This window comes from Thunnus thynnus, chromosome 12 (genome assembly GCF_963924715.1).
Source record: "Thunnus thynnus chromosome 12, fThuThy2.1, whole genome shotgun sequence".
Classification (NCBI taxonomy): Eukaryota; Metazoa; Chordata; class Actinopteri; order Scombriformes; family Scombridae; genus Thunnus; species Thunnus thynnus.
In genome coordinates, this window is record NC_089528.1 from 31,327,844 (window position 1) to 31,353,258 (window position 25,415).

Sequence of the window (25,415 nt, forward strand, 5' to 3'; positions counted from 1 at the left end):
TTGTATTGTTTTAAAACATGGAGTCAAAGGGGATTTAATGTGGCTTTTTGTACATTGAAAAAACCCTTATATGTAAAATGAAAATAAATCCCTATGAAGTGATCTAAATGTATTTCAAATATAAAATACATCATCAGCTTTACTAGTAAAATCTAAATCTGAAAAGTAAGTAGTACTTATAGCTGTGAAGTAAATGTAGTGGAGTAGAAAGTAAAATATCTCCCTCTGAAATGTAGTGGAGTGGACGTATAAAGAAGCATAAAATGGAAATACTCATGTAAAATACCTCACAATTGCACTTTATTACATTCCTCCCCTGCTGTAAAGTGCACCTTTGCTAAAAACTCCAAAAAAGAAAAAGTGACAAGACCTCCAGATGTGTGGCCTTTGTTGGTGGCTGGGCTCAGTTTGACTGTGTGGGTGGAGGGCTCAGTGGAAAAAAGGTTTACAGACAACAAGAGAAAAGACCCACATGACAAATGAGAGGGAGGGAAGTTCATGAGTGTACAGCAGCAGGTGTGAATCTGTTCTCGGCGGTTATTGGGACTCATATAAAACTGTTGACAGCGAATCAACACTTCCTTTCCTGCAGCAGACGGGCCGTGTGGGTTTCTGCTCAGCAGCCTCCACACTGTTCACTGTGGTTTTTCATTTTACTAACACAATGACGGTTACAACCATCAACTCTGGTTAAAGAATGGTTCCAGGAACTTCAGTATGAATTCAGCGCTCGCTGTCTCAGTTTTAATCTGTGTTATTAATGTGCGAGAGAAGCAGCTGAAATCCTAAACTCAGAGCTGAGAAACTGACATCATTAAATAAAGGGAGACGTTCAAACTCCTGCAGTCTGCTCAGGTCCCACAGTCTGTACTGAGTTCACAAATAAATCACTCAATTCACTTTAAACAAATCGATGACAATAAAATGGTTGAAACTGTGATTGAGGTGCTGAACATCCTAATAATAATAATAAATAATGCATGACTAATATTAAGAATCCAACTTAAATCATATTATTTAAGATATTTTTATTAAATATAAAACACAAACAAACATATGTGATATATATTTACAAAGCAACATAAACATCACATGTATGTAAAAAAAACAACTCCTGTTCATTTTTAATGAATAGAGCAAAAAAATGTTCCTTATTCAGAAAAAGAACAAATGCAGATATACATCTGTTGGTGTTACATATTCCACCTTAATTATAATAAATGATTAATTGAATAACAAAACCCACATTCATAATAATATTAATATTGTTCATAATTCCAATTTTCTTTGTATCTTCCTGTACACTTGTTTTTAGCACTATGTGAAAGTTTACTGAGATCTACTCACGACAAGAGTCAATTTACTTGTAGGTATCAGCAAACTTGGCCAATATAGTTGATTCTGTGTCTGATTATTTGTATTATGTGAAGCCAAACGGAAATCAATAAAAACAAGCATGACTATAAATGACAGAATCTGTGATATTTCAGTTTATTGAGGATGTTACTTTGAATGACTTTGACAAACCTGCCACCCTCTGCATAATGTATTAAAAAGAAAATGCACAAGAAAGAAAAAATACTATAAGCAGCAAAATCAAGCATCAAGATAACAATATTCTACAGAATTTACATGTTTGTGTGTGTATTTATAGTTTTAGGACAACTGTGTCTTAACCGTAAATTTACAACCAACCACAACACGTCATTACTGACATTTCTGAACACTGATCAAAGTGATAAATGAGATGAATTGATGAGATGTGATGGTGAGAAAAGGCGAGCAGAAAACAGTCAGTCAGCATGTGTGCAGTTGGTGGACGGTCCCTTGTTTCTGAAGATCATCAGCAGAGAGAGTCCACAGCAGTACACCAGACTCTTCACTATCAGCACTGTGTACAGCACACAGAGCAGCTTCACCTGGTACTGAGACGGGACAAGAGCTGCTGGTGGATCTGCTGATGGAGCTGGTGTCGGAGATTCTGATGGAACTGCTGGTGGAGTTGCTGTTGGAGCTGATGTTTTTGGAGGAAGAGTAGAAACATCTGAAACAGAATAAAGTTAAAAACAAATTAGTCAGTGCTCTGCTCCTCTGCTCTCTCTGACAGTGGCTCCAGATGAAGCTGAATCACTGCTGAACACAGTCACCAAGCCTTCATTACCTTGTTCTGTTTGGGCCTCCACTGTGCCCCCTTCGTGCTTGACAGAGCAGCGGTATTTATATGTGCTCCTCTCTTGCTGATGGAGCAGCAGGATGGAGGCGGTGTGTCCCGACTGTCTGAGCTCCAGCTGCTCTCCCTCAGCAGGGTTCAGATCCTCCAGCCGGCCGTTCTTCTGTCTTTTCCAGGAGAACTGGACCAGAGGAGGAGACATAGCTGAGGCCAGACACAGCAGGGAGCTCTTCCCCTCCAGGTGGGCTGCTGGGTACACGCTCACCACGGGCTTCACTACCTGCTCATCTGAAGTTTGACAGCAGCAACAAGCAGCACAGACACACATTCACACAGTCAACAGCAGCTTACAGCACTGCACTGCATTCAGTCTGATCCTGGAAACTACATGATCACTAAACTACTCATCAATACACCACAAACATCATCTACACTGATACATATTTTCATATATATCTTCATCTAGATAAAAGTTAAAGAAAAAAATGAAAAGATGACAACACAGAGTTCTGTTCATTAATATTTAAATTGTTACATATAATTCATAAAAAACAATATAATATAAAATATAATAAAATTACATTTGTAGAATGCAGAATATTAACCATCATCATAAAATAGAAATAAATTGTGTTTCCTATATTTTATGATATATATCACTAAACTTTATGCCATGCTTCATCATACATGAGATTGAAAAACTATACATTTGCACAGCAATACATATGTATAGTATATTGATATATAAATGTATCAATCAGTTTTCTTTAAAATGCAGAATCACCATGCAGCATGGTCCCAATACATTTACAATAAAATAATAATAACATAAAATAAAACAAACACATTAAAAACACACACACACATATATATATATATAAACTGGTATCACCACATACATGTCTGCAGATAAATAACCAGAAATAACACAACAAAGATGACAAAGATAATCCAGTAATACATAGTTTGTCCACCAGACAGCACTAACAAGTTTTCAGCTGTAAAATATCCTGCTTATTTCACACTTTGGTCACAATTCTTTTATGATAATAATTAAAAAATCAAATATAGATGTTGGTATGGCCTCCAATTTTTAACATTAGTCAAGCTGCATTTTATATCATACTTAATATATCCTATAAAAAACAACATATTTACCTCCATATATACCATAACACCATAGACCATAATATATCTATGATAAAATACAATATATAAGTCCTAATTTGCTGACATTAAATCTGTATTCATACTTTGTACTTTCTGTCCATGTTGATGAAAATAGTGATTGTAGTTTCCATTGAAATGTAGTAAATGAAATGACGGACTGAGACTGAGAGCTTAATGAAATCAACTCTGAATCTGTATGAGACTGAAGAATCCTGCTCATCAATGAAATTTACTTAAATTATCTCAAGATTGTGTATAAAAAGTCAACAGATGATCAGAGCAGGAAAATCTTCCACAATCATTCATCTAGAATTTAATTTCTTTCAGGAGAGAGAGAAGAAGTTTCATTGAACAGCAGCTGATGAGAATACAGAATGAAATTAGAATATCAGTGCTGAGTTTCTCTGAGTATTTGGAAGAGTTTAAAGATTTTACTTTCCAAGAAACATATGAAGACAACTTCTTTCTGATGCTTATTTAATGACAGAATGGTTGCACAATGAATTCTCTAATTATTATGGAAATCAATGTGTAAATCCTCAAGCAGCAGAAAATAAACTTCAAAACTTGTGCAATAAAACAACTGAAGGAAAATGAACGTTTAGTCTTACCTGTTACAAACAGTTTAGTTCCAGAGCCAAAGATCATGACATTCACAGTGAAACACACTGTGACAAAAACCTGTCTGCTGTTGAATGTGTCAGCTGAGGCGAATAAATCCAAATTATTCACCAGTATCATATTCCATCTCCATTATGTGTTTCTCTAATGTTCATATCAACATGACTGTCTCTTCTTTTCTTGTATTTTTCTTTATTTCAGCGTACTGACATAGAGAGAGGCGGGATCCTGCTATATTTCTAATCAGTCCAATACATGAAACATGTTGTCTGTAAGTTTAATAAAATATGATTTTACATCGAGATCAGTAGCTGTGAAAAAATAGAAAAATAACATAAATATGGGATGTGAAATTCAGCCGCTCTGTAGCCTGCAATAGTCAAAAGTGTCCTCCATAAGAATCAAAATACTCTTCCTGACTTGTACTTTATCCTCAGACTGTCATTTCAAGTTAGAATCCTTTAGATTTTGGTCCGTGTTGATAACTTGTGTTTACTGTTGGTAACAGCCAGTGTGTTATAATAATACATCTACTGGAGCTTTGACAGAGAAGCCTTATCAACCACTGGGGTCAGGAAACACATCTTGTCACTCTGTCAGAAATGAATGAATGAATTAATAAATGGATGAATGAATGAATGAATGAATGAATGAATGAGTGAACTTCATTTATGTAGCACCTTTCATACACAGACCCAGAGAAAATCATAAAAGATCATAAAACTACAACAGTATATTAAGCAGGGTTAAAAAAGAGCTCAGGGAGGGAGGGTAATATTCTGAGAAAAAACTGAGTCTTAAATTTGGGAGAAAAATCTCAGAAATTCTTGGAGATTAAAGTTACAAATTTGCAAGAAAAAACTTGGAAAAATAGTCTTTTATGATCTGTCGTATTTCTGTAAAAAACATGTACTGTACTGTATACGGATGAGAAAAACAGGGTGATGTTTTCATAGTGAACATGTATAACAGTGTTGAGTTAGCCAGGGGGTGACACAGGCTAAATACATGTTACAGTGCTCTCACATATGCTATGAGGCAGAATATATAAAGCTAATATCTGTAACATTAAGGCGTGTCAGGTTAACTATGGATTTCTCTTAGCTAACAGACCACTAGCTAACATAAGAATGTTAGCACACTTCAGAGCAGCCAGAAATCGATGTGAATAGTTTAACTACAAAAACTAGCTTGGTATAATGTCTGGTTAGTTAGTTAGTTATTAGTTAGTTAGTTATTTTCTTTACAAAAGGGAAAGCTGCTACCTCAAATAGAGTAACATAATGATGTCTGCAGCAGTATCAATATTACTGTGATTTTCTACAGTAACAAATGGTTACTGTGATTTCTTACAGCAACATAATGGTTACAGTGATGTTCTACTGTAACATATGGTTACTGTGATTTTCTACAGTAACATAATGGTCACTGTGATTTTCTACAGCAACATAAGGTTACTGTGATTTTCTACAGTACTAAAATAGTTACTGTGACTTTCTACAGTACACACACACACACACACACACACACACACACACACACACATACGTACACACTTACACTTGTATATAGGTACACTTAGCTAGATTAATATTGTGTGTTTTCCTTTTACCCCTTGTTCAATAAATGCTATTGGATATACCTGTTATCTGTTGTTGCACAAGAATGAGTTTTGCCAACCTCTGCTCTGTAAAGAACTTCAAAATGCTTCAACCTTGATTAGCTATTGATGTGGTAATGTTGTTTATACTTATTAAGTTAATTATTACTCAAAGTTCCAAATTGAAAGATTAGTACACTTCGAGACTGAATTGGCTATCTTTTTCCCTGACTCCAGGGTGGTGCCCCATCATTATTAATTCTTATTAATAATTTTATTGATTTTAGTAATTAATAATTATCTTGATAATCATTAATTATTGCTGATAGCCAAAGTTGTAGCCAAGGCCCAACAGTGATTTTCTATCGTAACATATGGTTACTGTGATTTTCTACAGTACCAAAATAGTTACTGTGATTTTCTACCGTAACATAATGGTTACTTTGATTTTCTACAATACTAAAATAGTTACTGTAATTTTCTATAGTAACATATGTGTTGGGCCTCAAACCATGAAGTCACACAGAGAGGGCCTACATGTAACCTGTGGGGCCTGACCACGAGGTGCTTTTTACTTTGTTTCCCCTGAGACAAAGGAATAGCACCAAAATGCTGCTTACAGACAATGGGAGTCCACTGCAAACTCCATTTTCAAGGATACTTTGCGATTTTCACACCTCAGCAGGGAACAGTCAACATACAGTCTCATTGGTGGAGACGCTCCTGCACAGCGGATGCAGCCATGACATCACCGCCCCTTTGAAAACTGAACATGCCCTGAAGCACACGCCTTTCCCATGTCACTGAGCTAGGGGTAACTGCTGCTGCTGTTCACCCGAACACATTCCGGATCCGAGAGAGACCGCTGCTGCAACCAGCGTCCTCAAATTCCCTCGAGAAGGAAGAAACTTCTTCACCGAGTCGACTCTGCTGTTCTCTCCGCCACGCCGCTGAGAGCCACCTGCCGTGCTTTTCGTCGACCATGCGAGAACGGCCACCGTCTGCATCCGAGCCGAGGACAAAGCCGGACATAAAGACGGTCTACACACACACCCTGCTCACTCTCTGAAGCGACCAAGTAAGAGGCATAAGTCTGGGCAGAGGCAGTGTTAATTGTGTGTTCTTATCAGCATCAGTTGCTGTTGTTTAGCATTTAGCTTTTAGCTTTATTGCTATTGTTTGTTGTGTTGTTGACGGACCGCCAAGTCCATTTTTCTCTGTTTACTCTCAGGACTATTTTAAGTTTGCTGCCTGTTTAGTTGTGTTCACCACGCTAGACTGTTTTGTGTTTGTCCCGCTCGGGACTACCGCTGTGTTTGTGCCATCGTGAGTCAGGAAGTAAGTTGCTTTGTCGATCAGAAACCAGACAACATGCGTCACAGACTGCCGTCCATACACACGCTGTCTGTGGACAAAGGAACCGCTTCTCTTCCTCTCACGATCGTTTTCTCTCCTTCTTCCCTCTCTCTTCTGACTAACACCTACACGCGCACACACACACACACACATACACGCACCAGCATCTTTTGCACATCTGATGGTCAGATAACATCGGACAAAACTTTGCTTTGTCTTTCCTTATCCGCCATCAGACACGTGTGTTTTTCACAGAAGTGGGTGAGTGAAAGACGCCGACCACTAGACGGCGCCATCTTGCTTCTGTCTAACCAAGACACCACCATATTTATGCCATCCGGTTCTCGCACGACGTGACTTCCTTTCATAGTCACGTCCGCGTCGCAGACCGACGTCATCATCACGACAGGCCCCGTCGCATTCTTGTGGCACACGCGCACACACACGCGACACACACACATGCATTCCCCTGCATGTATCCAACCCTGTACATAGCTGTTTGTGTTTTGTTTGGTAGGATTAGATTTAAGAATAGTTGTTTATTGAATGAAGCATTTGTTAACTTTGTTAATTTTGCTAAGTTTAATAAACACTATTATATCTTTAAAGAAGTTCTTCTGTCATTATTGTGTGTAACATTGTGAAAAGTGGCTGATTGAAGGAGTCAGAGCTCGAATTCACCCTTCTTTGTTCACCCTGGAATGTTGATATCGCTCAGATATTAACATTCTAGGTGAACTCCTTTTATGAGACTACCTTGTTTGGTTAATGGTCCCGGTTTCCGGGTGGTGCCCCGTATTTGTTAATTCATATTAATAATTCTATTAATTGTCATAATTAATGAATTATCCTTGATAATTATTGCAAATAATCAACTGTGTTCCTCACAGATCCAACAGTTGGTGCCCGAATTATTGATTAAGGTTAACAATATCTCTGTTTTAATTCATAATTATCTATGATAATTATGAATTATTGCTAATAACCAAACGCACTACTGCCCGTCCCAAGATATGGTTACTGTGATTTTAAACAGTAACATATCGCTACTGTGATTTTCCACAGTAATATATAGCTACTGAGATTTTCTGCAGTACTTAAATTGTTATTATGGTTTTCCTACAGTAACATATGGTTACTGTGATTTTCTACAGTAACATACAGTTAGTGTGATTTCTTACAGTAACATAATGGTTACGGTAAAATATGGCTACTGAGATTTTCTACAGCACTAAAATAGTTACCGTGACTTTCTACAATAACATATCGCTACTGAGATTTTCTACAGTACGAAATAGTTACCGTGACTTTCAACAGTAACATAATAGTTACTGTGATTTTTTTACAGCAACATATCGTTACTGTGATTTTCTACAGTACTTAAATAGTTACTGTGATTTTCTACAGTAGTGTGTTCACTACTGTGATTTCTACAGTATCATTATGATTACTGTCTTTGTAGGCCTGATACACAGTACTATAATGTAAAAATATTTACAGCAATTAACTATGCAGAAATACAGCAAATTACTGTGGATTTCACAGCCATTACTTACAGTGTACCTAAAATATCTGCAATAAACCAACATCGTTACTTTTTCTTAACTTAGATCATCCAGATACAGTGTAATTACTATTTCAGCTTTGCTAGATATTTGATAAATTCAGTAGATATATCTTTTTATGGCCATATTTTATAACCCGACTTTGCAACCTGGAAGAACCACAACTGTGGTACTGATTTGTATCAAGCTGCATGGGGCAGCTCTGAGGAATTGTAGTTTTTGAAAAAATATTAGTATTTTTCCTTGAACTGGAAGGTGTAAATACTGAATTGAGAGTACATTGAGGAATTTAAGAGGATGATAAACACATTTGTGTAATCAGATATTAAATATCTAATTGTTAAATAGTTGAAACTTAATTTTAACCATGTTTTACCCATATTTGACAGCACCCCCAATTGTTGACTATACTCACATGGTAGCTGAGGTCAAAAGCTCTCTATAACAATTGGTTTCATGTCTACAGCCCATTTTGTTCCTGAATTATAAGCCTTCAAACATTCATTGAGGCCACTGTTCAAAGGTCAGTATTTCACAGCAGGAGCCATGTAGAATCTTCATACTGACATATGTTACTCTCCAGTTGGAGACCTTTCCCAAGATGTATTTGGTTTACCTCTTACGACAAAGTTTTGATTTTCTCATTTCATTGACTCAAACCATCCCAGGTCTAGTTTCAGAGAGCACATTGAAGGCCCAAGATATACAATTTAAGCTTTTTGTTTGTTTGTTTCTTTCTTTTTTTAGTGGAAATAGTGACCAAAATGAGTCACTTTCAGAGATTACAATACTGCTGACAGTCTACAGCATTACTACAGGCTTGGAGGAAGGCCTGAAGTGTTTGGGTTAGAGTTAGGGCTGAAAAGACCAACCTGTTCACATTCATGCATAGGCTACTAGTTACTGGACCCTCACATCAAGAGATTCACGAGCAGCAGTAGGCGCTCTGGTCACTGTCTGCTCACTGCCAGCCCCCTAGCAGTCACCGGCAGGGAGCAGGTCATTGAACACTGTAGACATCATGTTGGTTGTGGCCATATCAAGTTTGAATTTTGTAGTTCAAATCTATTTCGCAGGCTGGTCGTGAACTTGACAGGGATGATAAGATATACATTTTTTTATGTTTCCACTGTGTATTATTTAGTAAGACAAATGTGCCTAATCTATATTTATGTTAATTAAAAAATAAAAATGTCACATCGTTGGCCGAGTAGCCTATGGAATAAAGCATTATTGGCTAGTTATGTTTGTGTCACGGCAAACAAACAATGATGAATCGTACAGCTCCGGGAAACAAGAGACCGCAATGATCAATTTCTCTTCCACTGTCAATATAGAATGGAACAGATGTTTGCTAGGAACTTTAGTACAGTGGTTGCTGTGGGAAGAAAATCAAATCATGGAGTTATTATTATAATAAAGGTTCAGGAACAAGACCCTCTCTCTCACTAAGTTCAATCACCTGCGCCTCACTAATTCAATCATCCGTGCATACCTATATAGGCTTGTCTAACACCTTTCTCTCCCATTCGTCTCAGTTCTCACGACCCTCCCTGCCCAAACTCCTTTTTCCTCCTCTCTCCCCTCTCAATGGGCATCACAGTGGCTCAGTGTTTAACACTTATGCCTCACAGCAAGAAGGTCCTGGCTTCAAACACTGGCTGTCCCAGGTCCTTTCTGTGTGGAGTTTGCATGTCCTTTCGGTGTTTGCATGGGTTTCCACCATCATATGTCATATATAAAGATTCAAACATCATTTACCACTTTATCAATATTTACCACAACATTAGTTACTAATATAATAGAGTTTATAAAATATAAAATATATCATGACATAACAGCCTCATATAAAATACATTTGCTGATGATTATAGTGTTTTATGTAAAATATATTTACCAACATATACTTTAATTAATAAAAATCAATAAATAATTTTAACATGACTTTTATCTTTTACTTAAAACAATATTACCACCACCACGACTACCATGTTCAGATACGTCTAATATAATATAATATAATATAATATAATATAATATAATATAATATAATATAATATAATATGATGACATTTGCCTTAGTAAAATTTAAAGTATAGTTTTATTACTTGGTTAAAATATATTATATTTATGTTACATTTGTAAATGATTATAGTGTTTTATATGAAGTATATTTACCAGCATATACTTTACTCTAATCAGACACACAATACATCAATACTTTTAACAACTTTTTTTGAGTTTTAGCTTTTATATAAAACACAATTACCACAACATGTTCAGAAATGTAAATAAAATATAATATAATAATATATATTCTTAATTAAATGACAACATGTAAATTATCTGATTCATTATATTTTCTATCAAACACTTTCTAAAATATTTTTAACATTATATATTTGACATCATGTCGATTTCATAAACCAATATGATTTATATTAAATATGGATTAAGATATACAATTATACATTTTATCAATAAATTATATTTAGCTTCATCACACATTTAAAATGAGTTTGCCTTCATGCATTAATTTATCTTCCACTAAAAGACATATTTATCATCATAAACACACAATTATCATGAGATACATTTTGCCATTTACAAATATATACTGTATATTTAACACACAATATATTTATCACTATTTGCTTCTAAAATGACATTTAGGAACATTTATTAAATGATGTTTCACATCATATATCATCTTGTTTTTAATAAACAGGAGCTGCTGCTGAATCAGTGAGATTATTAAATACTGTTTATTTGTAACATTACTGATATCAGACTTTTTGGCTGTAAACAAACTTTGATGTGATGCATAAATAAAGAAGAACTTGTGGTGTGCAGTGAGATTTTAAGCTCTTTTCAGGAGTGATTGATTTGTTTTATGGAAGAATGGCTGCATCAAGAATTCTCTACTAAATATGAAAAAACTAACATGTAAAGCCTGAAGCAGCAGAAACTAAAACTAAAAACACATTTTCAACTTGTTCAATAAAATAACTGAAGGAAAATGAAAGTTTAGTCTTACCTACATACAGTTTAGTTCCAGAGCCAAAGATGAAGTAGTCCTCATCTGCTCCGACAGTGAATGAGACTGTGACAAAAACCTGTCTGCTGTTGAATGTGTCAGCTGAGGTGAACGAATCCAAATTATGAACCAGTATCATATTTCATCTCCATGATGTGTTTCTCTAATGTTCATATCAACATGACTGTCTCTTCTTTTATTTGATTTTAGCCACATTAGCAGTGTGACTATATGGATGCTAATGTCAGTCGGTTGGTCGCTCCACCACTTAAGTGCAGATCCATTGGATCTGATTGTGGATCAAAGGACGGATGGATTGTTCATTAAATGTTGTGCAGACGTTCACGGTCCCCAGAGGATTCAATTATTTATTTGACTTGATTGATTCTAACTTTTAATCTAGCGCCACCAGCAGGTTGACATGTTTGGTCCAGACTGAAATATCTTTTCATCTATTGGATGGATTGTCATGTAATTTAGTAGAAATATTCATGTTCCCCTCAGGATGAATTATAATAACTTTGATCCTCTGACTTTTCCTCTAGCGCCACCATCAGGTCAACATTTAAACTCAACTAAGAACTCATTTAAAATCAAACTGACATTTGTAATGATGCAAATTACTTAAGCTGCTATAATCAATATTTTTATAATAACCATGATGTGTCAGTGTGTAATGTGTTGGTCGTGGCTCGTAGTGATGAACCTACAGAGAATTATCAGTGACTCTGCGACAGCTGCAACTTTACTGTTTTGTTTAATAAAAAAATTAAAGTTCAAAAGTTGTTAAGTTCACTTTTGAGGAGATTTGTTGAGTATTATGAACTAAACCAAGTTAGGATGACATTAGTACCTGTGTTGCCATGCAGGTACATTTTCATAGGAGCCGTAGTTTTTGTTTGCTTGTCAATCAATTGTTGTTTAACATTTTGAATCACATAAAGGATTAAATTTCTAATAGTAAATGCTGTAGTGGAGCCATTTGTCTTAGAATATGGACAGTAAACATCAGAACCTGTGGTTAAGGTTTAGTTAGGTTTAGGTAAAGATCATGGTTTGGGTTAAAATGACTTCCTCCTTAAGATGAGGGGAGCTGTGTCGTCATGGTTACAATAATAAACACGTGGTTAAAGTTAGGAAATGATGGTGGTCGTGTTAAAAGAAACAAACAGTGTTTGCTGTCGTTTCTCTTGTGAAGACAGTCTCAGCTGCTCACAGAGCAAAATCCATTTACATTTACCACATTTCTGTTGAGGGGAAATTGTCATAAATCCAAGAATTGTGTTGAATCTTTTACTAAAGTGAAATTATCTGTTGAAATCTGCTCAAAGATGTGACGTGAAGAGTGCTGCCTGAAGGCTTTTATTGTGAAAGAGACACAGGAAGTGTTTTCATTAACAGCAGATTATTATTGTGAAGGAGGAATGAACTTTATTCCAGCAGCAGGTCAAAGAAGACCATTTTTATCTTCATCTCAAACTTTCAACTCTGTCAAACATCTTTTTCTATTTATTATTTTCTCAATTCTTGTTATTAAATCAAAAGTTAATAAAGTTTCACTTTTGATCTCTCCATTATTTGTCTCTTTTATCTTTGTTATATTGTTGTTTGTTTGTTTGTCTTCATCTTGTTGTATCATTGTGCTTCTGTGTTGCTCCTTTGTTCTCACTGTGTGGAGCAACAGGAAACCTGCTGAAATAGCTGATAAATAATATCAATGAAATATAATGTTTAAATCAAAATCCTGACGACAACAGACAAACATTTAGTCCTCAGCTCAGTTTGTTAGTGACTCTGGCTGAGATGGAGGTGAAATATGTGAACCTGGGCTGTGGTTTACTGCTCTCTTCCTGTCACAAACACTGTTTGACATCTGTTCATCTGGAGGTTTTTGTTCAGGCTGCAGGGATCATTTCTCACTGTGGGTATCTTTCTTCCAACAGGAGCAGTAGTAGGTGGCTGAATGTGAGGGTTGAACTGTCTGAATCTGCAACTCACTGCTGTTCTGTTTATATACAGCTGAGAAATCATCTTGCTGAGGATGATTGTAAATTCTACCTATGTCACCAGTGTTCTTGTTAATATCAAGAATCCTTCTGAATGTTTCTGTGTCTTTCTTCTGGTACCAGAATACATATGGGTAACTACTGTCACACTGGTTAGTTCCTCCACAGCTGAAGGAGACGTTTTCACCAGCTCTCCTGGTCAATGTTAAATCATCCTGAATCAGCTCTGCTGCCATGGCAACCAGCGCTGTAGAGAAACAGACACACAGAAGAAGGTGAGTATGACAGTGTTTGTTAAAGGTTGAGTTTGTTGGCTCCTGATTGGCTGGAAACACTCACCTGAACACAGACAGCACAGAGCAGCAGCTGGGAGGAAAAGCATTTTGTGCAGTGGTGTTTCCTCTGGTGAACCTGGGGAGAAGTGGCGCTCTGATGCAGCTGAGGCCAAACAAGGACGAGCTGTGAGATCAGACGAGGGCCACGTGGTTTCTAACAGCTCCTCAAACCTCCCATCAGCCCCTGCGGCGGACAGATAAGGCTGCTGCTGCTGCTGCTGCTGCTGCTGTGTGGTTTTCCTCTGCGTGGAGGAGCAACAGGCTGTACACAGTTACCATGGAGATGGACGTCACTGACACATCATTGTTTGATTGTTCACAGGTGTTAATGTGAGAATTTATCAGCTCTATTCAAATATTTACAATCATTACAGCTGCATTTAAAAGAAGCAGAAACACAAACTCATATTAGTTTAACAGTGAAAGTGATGGAGAGCAGAGACGGACTGATATTATCTCAACTGGTTTTTAAAATGATTTGACTCTTATTTTTTAATCATATGTTTTCCTCCACGTCTCTGTTTCTCTGTGTGCTTCACTTTCACTTTCTTCATCTTGATTTTAATCTGGCAGCAGATCAAAAATCTGGGACACAACAAAACACAAAAACATTCATGGAACCACAAACACGTTCAGGTTGATGGTGAATTTAGCAACACAGATTGTTCTCTGTTGTTTGTAGAACAGATGTGATGAAAATAAAAAAAAACTACAAATCCACAAAGCTCCTCCTGAACTGTGATTTTAACCTTTAAATGTTCCCCTTATATTTATTTAATCCACTTTAATAAATGAATTGAATTTCCTGCATCATCTGATGGTATCATGCATTCATTGACGCTCTCTTTTAACACTGAGTTTAGACACATTTCCTCAAATTTCACCCTGACAGATTTGATATTTTTGGAAACTTTTCTTATTATTCTTAATAAATAATAATAATAATAAAAATAATAATAATAATAATAATAATAATAATAATTATAATAATAATTATAATAATAATAAAACTATATTTAAAAATGTGTTTTTCAGATTCATTATTATCTCTTCTATGTTTTTATTTCAGAGTTGTTTTAAGTCTAATATTCTAATGTTAATTTGTGTATAATATTCAATTATTATTCTAATATTATGAACCCTACAATAAGAGAAAATTCAGCTTATTTGTAAATAACTGAATATTTATTCATGATTATTAAATAAAAGGTTGGTACCAAATACAACCTGCACCAGTCTACATGTTCAGCTGTTTTCAGGAGCAAAACCAAAAGTAACTCTCTCCCTTTTTATTATATAATATTTATAATATATTTTACACATTATATTATATATTATTTATATTGTTCCAGTATTTAATTAGACTTTAAAACTGTAGTTTACATCTCATTCTCCACTTTATATTATATTACCTCTATCTGCTCTGTGCTGAGCTGTCAGTAATAAAACCTTTACACTGCTGCCCTCATGTGGCTGCAACAACACATTGCTTCTACTACTACTAGTCTCTTCAAACTTTTGTTTTCATGACCCCAAATGTGTATAAAGAGTAAATATATCATATATATGTGTATGTACAGAGAGACAGACAGAGACTCCTTCCTTGTTAGTTAGATATATTCAATTCTTATTCTAATATTACAAAATCTACAGTAAGACAAAATGCAGTTTATTTACAAGTAACTAATCAGATTATTGAGATTATCACACTTGAAAATGACAATTGTATAACATGTTGTAGAACATATTAAAAACAATATAACTACAATTTATAACAATTAAAATCACTCATGGATAAAAAGCAAAGTCCAAATACTGTTTAAAAACACACAGGTTACTATAGATTTGAAGTTTTCACCACTTGGGGGCAGAAGAACTCCACAACAAGCTAACAAACTCCTCTCTGACATATTATGGTCTGTCTGCTGTTTGCTGCTGGGCAGGTAGTGTACAGTGGGTTTATCAGAAAACAGCTGCTGCTGCTGGAAACACTGAGACTGAAGCAGACAGGAAATGTGCTGCAAAACCACAACTAGGAGCTAAAAGAGGCTAAAAAGCTCATTTAGTCATTAGATTCATTCTTAATATAAAACTATTGATTAGTGGAGCTTTAAGATATACTCCCTAAACTTGTTCTATCACCCTGGAGGCCTAAAACTGAGTATAGCGCCCCCAAAAGGTGTTATTTGTCAGCCTGTGAAGTGAAAGCTCTCTCAGTGGGACTTGTTGTGCTGTGGGACACTGTAACAGAATCAGGGAGTGTATGTTTAAATCCTTCAATGATGAGCAGAAAGTGAACAGACTGATATGCAGCCCTAACTGCAGCAGGACATTGGAGCTGTCAGAGCATGCAGAGAGGCAGCAGGTGATCTTACAGTCAGCTTGCTGCAGAGCTGGCAGGTCTGCTGGCTCTCTCTCTGGAGGACAGGAGGCTGCTGGAGCTGGAAGCTCTGAAACACAAAAGGAGTCAAATGTTTGGAGTTGCAGTGAGAAATGTCAGTGCTCTGCTCCTCTGCTCTCTCTGACAGCGTCTCCAGATGAAGCTGAATCACTGCTGAACACAGTCACCAAGCCTTCATTACCTTGTTCTGTTTGGGCCTCCACTGTTCCCCCCTCGTGCTTGATGATTCATTGAATAACAAAACCCAAATTAATAATACTATTAATATTTTATAATATTACATTTACTAATTTAATAATTAATACATATTATTTAATAATGTAGATTTTATATTAAATAGTTGTATTACTTTGTCGTTGCTGTTTGTTTTATTATCAGTTTCTCTTATGAAGTTGTTTTTGTTAATAAAACAAACCAGTTTTTAAATTGTGGTTATTCTGAAATCTTTCATCTTCTTCTAAATTGAGGTTTTTACCTGCAGAGTGTTTAAATTCACACTGTAAGAACATTTTTAACATTCACTTCCTCTCTGCAACATTTAAAAAAATACATCCTACATTTGTTATCATCAATCAGAGCAGCAGAACACAAACCACACTGAGACAAACAAGTCATCTTTACTTGTATTAAAAAGAAAATACACAAATAACATAAGAACACAAACAGTCAGACAATAACACAATAAAGTCTCAAACGTGTATAATCAAGTAACATCAGCAGCTGGTCAAAGCAGAAAATGCTGTTGTTTTTCTCCCAAAAACCTCTTTAATGTTTTCAGACTAGAAAGCTCCTCACATAGAGGTGATAACCAACTGATGACAGTTATTTCTGCAAATACTTTACCCAAAGGACAATTGGAAATCTGAGCCCAAAAGCTGCTGAAGCCTTTCTTGAGTACATTTATGATTTACTTTTAAATTAATGTTGCAAACATCAGCAAAATCTTCTAGTATCTTTTATTGACTGTAGAAATCCTAAGTGTAATATTTAATGATGCCAAAAATGTAAAAATGAAAAGAAGAATAAGAGTAAAGGCAATAATTATTTTTGCCTCTAGCAGTGCAGGGCTCATGAGTTCCTGGGTTTATTTGGACCCATGATCTTCTGACAACTGAAGGTAGTTTAGTTGACAAATCTGACGTTCAGATCAGAAAACACTCATATGTGTTATATTTGGAGGATACTGACAAACAGCCCCTTCTGTCATTTATGTATGAGCACTCGGCAATGACAAGTGTAAACTGTAAAGCAGTGATGGAAGAAGTATTGAACTGGTTTATTTAAGTAAATGTACCAATAATACAGTATAAAATACTACTTTACAAGTAATGGTTTTACTTTCAAAATTACAGAAGTATTATTCGCTAAATGTACTTAAAGTATCAAAAGTAAAAGTACTCTTTATGTAAATTGGCCCCACACACTGTTACATTGATCATATACATATATACAGAGCCTGTGAAAAGTATTCACCACTCTTGAAATGTTTCATGTTGTATTGTTTTAAAACATAGAGTCAAAGGGGATTTAATGTGGCTTTTTGTACACTGAAAAAACCCTTATATGTAAAATGAAAATAAATCCCTATGAAGTGATCTAAATGTACTTCAAATATAAAATACATCATCAGCTTTACTAGTAAAATCTAAATCTGAAAAGTAACTAGTACTTATAGCTGTGAAGTAAATGTAGTGGAGTAGAAAGTAAAATATCTCCCTCTGAAATGTAGTGGAGTGGACGTATAAAGAAGCATAAAATGGAAATAATCATGTAAAATACCTCACAATTGTACTTTATTACATTCCTCCCTTGCTGTAAAGTGTACCTTTGCTAAAAACTCCAAAAAAGAAAAAGTGACAAGACCTCCAGATGTGTGGCCTTTGTTGGTGGCTGGGCTCAGTTTGACTGTGTGGGTGGAGGGCTCAGTGGAAAAAAGGTTTACAGACAACAAGAGAAAAGACTCACATGACAAATGAGAGGGAGGGAAGTTGATGAGTGTACAGCAGCAGGTGTGAATCTGTTCTCAGTGGTTATTAGGACTCATATAAAACTGTTGACAGTGAATCAACACTTCCTTTCCTGCAGCAGACGGGCCGTGTGGGTTTCTGCTCAGCAGCCTCCACACTGTTCGCTGTGGTTTTTCATTTTATTAACACAATGACGGTTACAACCATCGACTCTGGTTAAAGAATGGTTCCAGGAACTTCAGTATGAATTCAGCGCTCGCTGTCTCAGTTTTAATCTGTGTTATTAATGTGTGAGAGAAGCAGCTGAAATCCTAAACTCAGAGCTGAGAAACTGACATCATTAAATAAAGGGAGACGTTCAAACTCCTGCAGTCTGCTCAGGTCCCACAGTCTGTACTGAGTTCACAAATACATTACTCAATAAGTTTAAACAAATAGATAAAAATAAAATAGTTGTAATTGATATTGAGTGGTTGAACATCCTAATAATAATAATAATAATGATAAATACATAACTCATAGAAAAGAAAGTAGAGTCATTATAAAGAATGAAATCGATTTTGATACAAAGAACCCAACTTAAATCATATTTTTTATATTTTTATTGAATACAAAACACAAACAAGCATATAATTGATAATTGATTGGTTTATTGACTGGGACATGTTGCAGTTTTAAACATTTAAGAAGCACTGGACCAGAATTAGCTCGAGGCTAATTTACAGCACAGCTACACACAGCACATCACATACACCCACAATGTCAATAAGAAGATTAATAATGTAAACTTGCCAAATTAAAAGCAAGACTACCTGCACTAATGAGAAGACCATAGATGGAGTTTAGACTCAATGTTCACACAGCTGATTGGTCTTTAGTAGAATTTTTAATTTTTTAATATATGATATATATTTACAAAACAACATAAACATCAGATGTATTTATGAATAGAGCAAAGAAATGTTTCTTTTTCAGCAAAAATACAAGTGCACATATACACATACACATATGTTGATGTGAACCAAGTTAATTTTCTCACATATTCCACCTTAATTATCATAAAAAAATAAAAATTAAATATCTGTAAACTTTTCTTTGTATCTTCCTGTACACTTGTTTTTAGCACTATGTGAAAGTTTACTGAGATCTACTCACAACAAGAGTCAAATTACTTGTAGGTATCAATAAACTTGGTCAATATAGTGGATTCTGTGTCTGATTATTTAGATTATTTGCATATCCAAACTGAAATCAATAAAACCATGGATGATTATAAATGACAGAAACCGTTATGTGTAATGTATTAAAAAGAAAATACACAAGAAAGAAAACATACTATGAGCACTTCAATATCTACCAGGTAGCTAATATTTTAACTTCATTTTACATTATTATACAAGTCATGATTAAAACTGGAATTAAAATAGAGAATCAAGATATTAATATTCTACAGAATTTATACTTAATAACTGTAAATATACTGTATTTATGTGTATGTGTGTGTATTTATAGTTTTAAGACAACTGTGTCTTAACCGTAAATTTACAACCAACCACAACACGTCATAAGTGACATTTGTGAACACTGATCAAAGTGATAAATGAGATGAATTGATGAGATGTGATGGTGAGAAAAGGTGAGCAGAAAACAGTCAGTCAGCATGTGTGCAGTTGGTGGACGGTCCCTTGTTTCTGAGGATCATCAGCAGAGAGAGTCCACAGCAGTACACCAGACTCTTCACTATCAGCACTGTGTACAGCACACAGAGCAGCTTCACCTGGTACTGAGACGGGACAAGAGCTGCTGGTGGATCTGCTGGTGGATCTGCTGATGGAGCTGGTGTTGGTGGAGGAAGAGTAGAAACATCTGAAACAGAATAAAGTTAAAAACACATTAGTCAGTGCTCTGCTCCTCTGCTCTCTCTGAAAGCATCTCCAGATGAAGCTGAATCACTGCTGAACACAGTCACCAAGCCTTCATTACCTTTTTCTGTTTGGTCCCTCACTGTTACCCCCTCGTGCTTGACGTAGCAGCGGTATTTATCTGTGTTGTTCTCTTGCTGATGGAGCAGCAGGATGGAGGCAATGCGTCCCGGCTCTCTGAGCTCCAGCTGCTCTCCCTCAGCAGGGAGCAGATCCTCCAGCGTGCCGTTCTTCTTCTGTCTTTTCCAGGAGAACTGGACCACAGGAGGAGACATGGCTGAGGCCAGACACAGCAGGGAGCTCTTCCCCTCCAGGTGGGCTGCTGGGTACACGCTCACCACAGGCTTCACTACCTGCTCAACTGAAGTTTGACAGCAGCAACAAGCAGCACAGACACACATTCACACAGTCAACAGCAGCTTACAGCACTGCACTGCATTCAGTCTGATCCTGGAAACTACATGATCACTAAACTACTCATCAATACACCACAAACATCATCTACTGGACACTGTATCAATAATCATATCAAACTAAAGCATCATGGAAGCTCATCATATGTCATATATAAAGATTCAAACATCATTTACCACTTTATCAATATTTACCACAACATTAGTTACTAATATAATAGAGTTTATAAAATATAAAATATATCATGACATAACAGCTTCATATAAAATACATTTGCTGATGATTATAGTGTTTTATACTAAATATATTTACCAACATATACTTTAATTAATAAAAATCAATAAATAATTTTCACATGAGTTTTATCTTTTACTTAAAACAATATTACCACCACCACGACTACCATGTTCAGATACGTCTAATATAATATAATATAATATAATATAATATAATATAATATAATATAATATAATATAATATAATATAATATGATGACATTTGTCTCAATAAAATTTAAAGTATAGTTTTATTACTCAGTTAAAATATATTATATTTATGTTACATTTGTAAATGATTATAGTGTTTATATGAAGTATATTTACCAGCATATACTTTACTCTAATCAGACACACAATACATCAATACTTTTAACAACTTTTTAAAGAGTTTTAGCTTTTATATAAAACACAATTACCACAACATGTTCAGATATGTAAATAAAATATAATATAATAATATATATTCTTAATTAAATGACAACATGTAAATTATCTGATTCATTATATTTTCTATCAAACACTTTCTAAAATATTTTTAACATTATATTAACATTTGATATCATGTTGATTTCATAAACCAATATGATTTATATTAAATATGGATTAAGATATACAATTATACATTTTATCTATAAATTATATTTAGCTTCATCACACATTTAAAATGAGTTTGCCTTCATGCATTAATTTATCTTCCACTAAAAGACATATTTATCATCATAAACACACAATTATCATGAGATACATTTTACCATTTACAAATATATACTGTATATTTAACACACAATATATTTATCACTATTTGCTTCTAAAATGACATTTAGGAACATTTATTAAATGATGTTTCACATCATATATCATCTTGTTTTTAATAAACAGGAGCTGCTGCTGAATCAGTGAGATTATTAAATACTGTTTATTTGTAACATTACTGATATCAGACTTTTTGGCTGTAAACAAACTTTGATGTGATGCATAAATAAAGAAGAACTTGTGGTGTGCAGTGAGATTTGAAGCTCTTTTCAGGAGTTATGATTAGTTTTATGGAAGAATGGCTGCATCAAGAATTCTCTACTAAATATGAAAAAACTAACATGTAAAGCCTGAAGCAGCAGAAACTAAAACTAAAAACACATTTTCAACTTGTTCAATAAAACAACTGAAGGAAAATGAAAGTTTAGTCTTACCTACATACAGTTTAGTTCCAGAGCCAAAGATGAGGTCCTCACAGTGAATGAGACTGTGACAAAAACCTGTCTGCTGTTGAATGTGTCAGCTGAGGTGAACGAATCCAAATTATGAACCAGTATCATATTTCATCTCCATGATGTGTTTCTCTAATGTTCATATCAACATGACTGTCTCTTCTTTTATTTGATTTTAGCCACATTAGCAGTGTGACTATATGGATGCTAATGTCAGTCGGTTGGTCGGTCCACCACTTAAGTGCAGATCCATTGGATCTGATTTTGGATCAAAGGACGGATGGATTGTTCATTAAATGTTGTGCAGACGTTCACGGTCCCCAGAGGATTCAATTATTTATTTGACTTGATTGATTCTAACTTTGAATCTAGCGTCACCAGCAGGTTGACATGTTTGGTCCAGACTGAAATATCTTTCCATCTATTGGATGGATTGTCATGTAATTTAGTAGAAATATTCATGTTCCCCTCAGGATGAATTATAATAACTTTGATCCTCTGACTTTTCCTCTAGCGCCACCATCAGGTCAACATTTAAACTCAACTAAGAACTCATTTAAAATCAAACTGACATTTGTAATGATGCAAATTACTAAAAGCTGCTATAATCAATATTTTTATAATAACCATGATGTGTCAGTGTGTAATGTGTTGGTCGTGGCTCGTAGTGATGAACCTACAGAGAATTATCAGTGACTCTGCAGCTCCTCTCGGCTTTACGGAGCTTTATAGTGAGTTTCAGCTCATTGTTTATCTGTCCGGCTGCAACTTTACTGTTTTGTTAAATAAAAAAAAAATTAAAGTTCAAAAGTTGTAAAGTTCACATTTGAGGAGATTTGTTGGTATTATGAACTAAACCAAGTTAGGATGACATTAGTACCTGTGCTGCCATGCAGGTACATTTTCATAGGAGCCGTAGTTTTTGTTTGCTTGTCAATCAATTGATGTTTAACATTTTGAATCACATAAAGGATTAAATTTCTAATAGTAAATGCTGTAGTGGAGCCATTTGTCTTAGAATATGGACAGTAAACATCAGAACCTGTGGTTAAGGTTTAGTTAGGTTTAGGTAAAGATCATGGTTTGAGTTAAAATGACTTCCTCCTTAAGATGAGGGGAGCTGCGTCGTCATGGTTACAATAATAAACACGTGGTTAAAGTTCGGAAATGATGGTGGTCGTGTTAAAAGAAACAAACAGTGTCTGCTGTCGTTTCTCTTGTGAAGACAGTCTCAGCTGCTCACAGAGCAAAATCCATTTACATTTACCACATTTCTGTTGAGGGGAAATTGTCATAAATCCAAGAATTGTGTTGAATCTTTTACTAAAGTGAAATTATCTGTTGAAATCTGCTCAAAGATGTGATGTGAAGAATGCTGCCTGAAGGCTTTTATTGTGAAAGAGCCATAGGAGGTGTTTTCATTATTATTGTGAAGGAGGAATGAACTTTATTCCAGCAGCAGGTCAAAGAAGACCATTTTTATCTTCATCTCAAACTTTCAACTCTGTCAAACATCTTTTTCTATTTATTATTTTCTCAATTTTTGTTATTAAATCAAATGTTAATAAAGTTTCACTTTTCATCTCTCCATTATTTGTCTGTTTTATCTGTGTTATATTGTTGTTTGTTTGTTTGTTTGTTTGTCTTCATCTTGTTGTATCATTGTGCTTCTGTGTTGCTCCTTTGTTCTCACTGTGTGGAACAACAGGAAACCTGCTGAAATAGCTGATAAATAATATCAATGAAATATAATGTTTAAATCAAAATCCTGACACCAACAGACAAACATTTAGTCCTCAGCTCAGTTTGTTAGTGACTCTGGCTGAGATGGAGGTGAAATATGTGAACCTGGGCTGTGGTTTACTGCTCTCTTCCTGTCACAAACACTGTTTGACATCTGTTCATCTGGAGGTTTTTGTACAGGCTGCAGGGATCATTTCTCACTGTGGGAGCCAGTTTTATAACAGGCGCAGTAGTAGGTGGCTGAATGTGAGAGTTGAACTGTCTGAATCTGCAACTCACTGCTGTTCTGTTTATTTACAGCTGAGAAATCATCTTTCTGAGGATGATTGTGGCGACTTTTGGTTATGTCACCATTACTCTTGTTAATATCAAGAATCACTGTGAATGTGTCTGTGTCTTTCTTCTGGTACCAGAATACATATGGGAGTGTACTGTCACACTGGTCAGTTCCTCCACAGCTGAAGGAGACTTTTTCACCAGCTCTCCTGGTCAATGTTAAATCATCCTGAATCAGGTCTGCTGCCATGGCAACCAGCGCTGTAGAGAAACAGACACACAGATGAAGGTCAGTGTGACAGTGTTTGTTAAAGGTTGAGTTTGTTGGCTCCTGATTGGCTGGAAACACTCACCTGAACACAGACAGCACAGAGCAGCAGCTGGGATGAAAAGCATTTTGTGCAGTGGTGTTTCCTCTGGTGAACCTGGGGAGAAGTGGCGCTCTGATGCAGCTGAGGCCAAACAAGGACGAGCTGTGAGATCAGACGAGGGCCACGTGGTTTCTAACAGCTCCTCAAACCTCCCATCAGCCCCTGCGGCGGACAGATAAGGCTGCTGCTGCTGCTGCTGCTGCTGCTGTGTGGTTTTCCTCTGAGTGGAGGAGCAACAGGCTGCACACAGTTACCATGGAGATGGACGTCACTGACACATCACTGTTTGATTGTTCACAGGTGTTAATGTGAGAATTTATCAGCTCTATTCAAATATTTACAATCATTACAGCTGCATTTAAAAGAAGCAGAAACACAAACTCATATTAGTTTAACAGTGAAAGTGATGGAGAGCAGAGACGGACTGATATTATCTCAACTGGTTTTTAAAATGATTTGACTCTTATTTTTTAATCACATGTTTTCCTCCATGTCTCTGTTTCTCTGTGTGCTTCAGCTTCACTTTCTTCATCTTGATTTTAATCTGGCAGCAGATCAAAAATCTGGGACACAACAAAACACAAAAACATTCATGGAACCACAAACACGTTCAGGTTGGTGGTGAATTTAGCAACACAGATTGTTCTCTGTTGTTTGTAGAACAGATGTGATGAAAATAAAAAAAAACTACAAATCCACAAAGCTCCTCCCGAACTGTGATTTTAACCTTTAAATGTTCCCCTTATATTTATTTAATCCACTTTAATAAATGAATTGAATTTCCTGCATCATCTGATGGTATCATGCATTCATTGACGCTCTCTTTTAACACTGAGTTTAGACACATTTCCTCAAATTTCATCCTGACAGATTTGATATTTTTGGAAGCTTTTCTTATTATTCTTAATAATAATAATAATAATAATAATAATAATAACTTTCAGCTTCATATGCTTTGATACAGATAAAACTGTATTT

General features: G+C 35.6%; 1 protein-coding gene across 1 annotated transcript; it reads right to left on the reverse strand.

The window, feature by feature from the left end:
- Positions 1-1,507: 1,507 nt before the first annotated feature.
- LOC137193533 (uncharacterized) lies at positions 1,508-16,876 on the reverse strand. Its single transcript, XM_067604744.1, has 7 exons — positions 16,855-16,876; positions 16,236-16,310; positions 13,865-14,122; positions 13,578-13,772; positions 11,520-11,621; positions 2,162-2,458; positions 1,508-2,044 (listed from the first exon to the last, which is right to left on the reverse strand). The coding sequence occupies exons 1-7, from the start codon at positions 16,874-16,876 to the stop codon at positions 1,794-1,796; spliced, it is 1,200 nt and encodes a 399-aa protein (XP_067460845.1). The 3' UTR covers positions 1,508-1,793.
- Between the last annotated feature and the right edge of the window lie 8,539 nt (positions 16,877-25,415).

Bases quoted from the DNA above. Each gene is read 5' to 3' on its own strand.
- LOC137193533 (XM_067604744.1), bottom strand. From the start codon at position 16,876: ATGACTTGTTTGTCTCAGTGTG. The intron at 14,123-16,235 runs GTAAGATCACCT...AACTGTGTACAG, and splicing joins AGCTCTGCAGCAAGCTGACT to CCTGTTGCTCCTCCACGCAG. The intron at 13,773-13,864 runs GTGAGTGTTTCC...GTTTCTCTACAG, and splicing joins TCTGTGCTGTCTGTGTTCAG to CGCTGGTTGCCATGGCAGCA.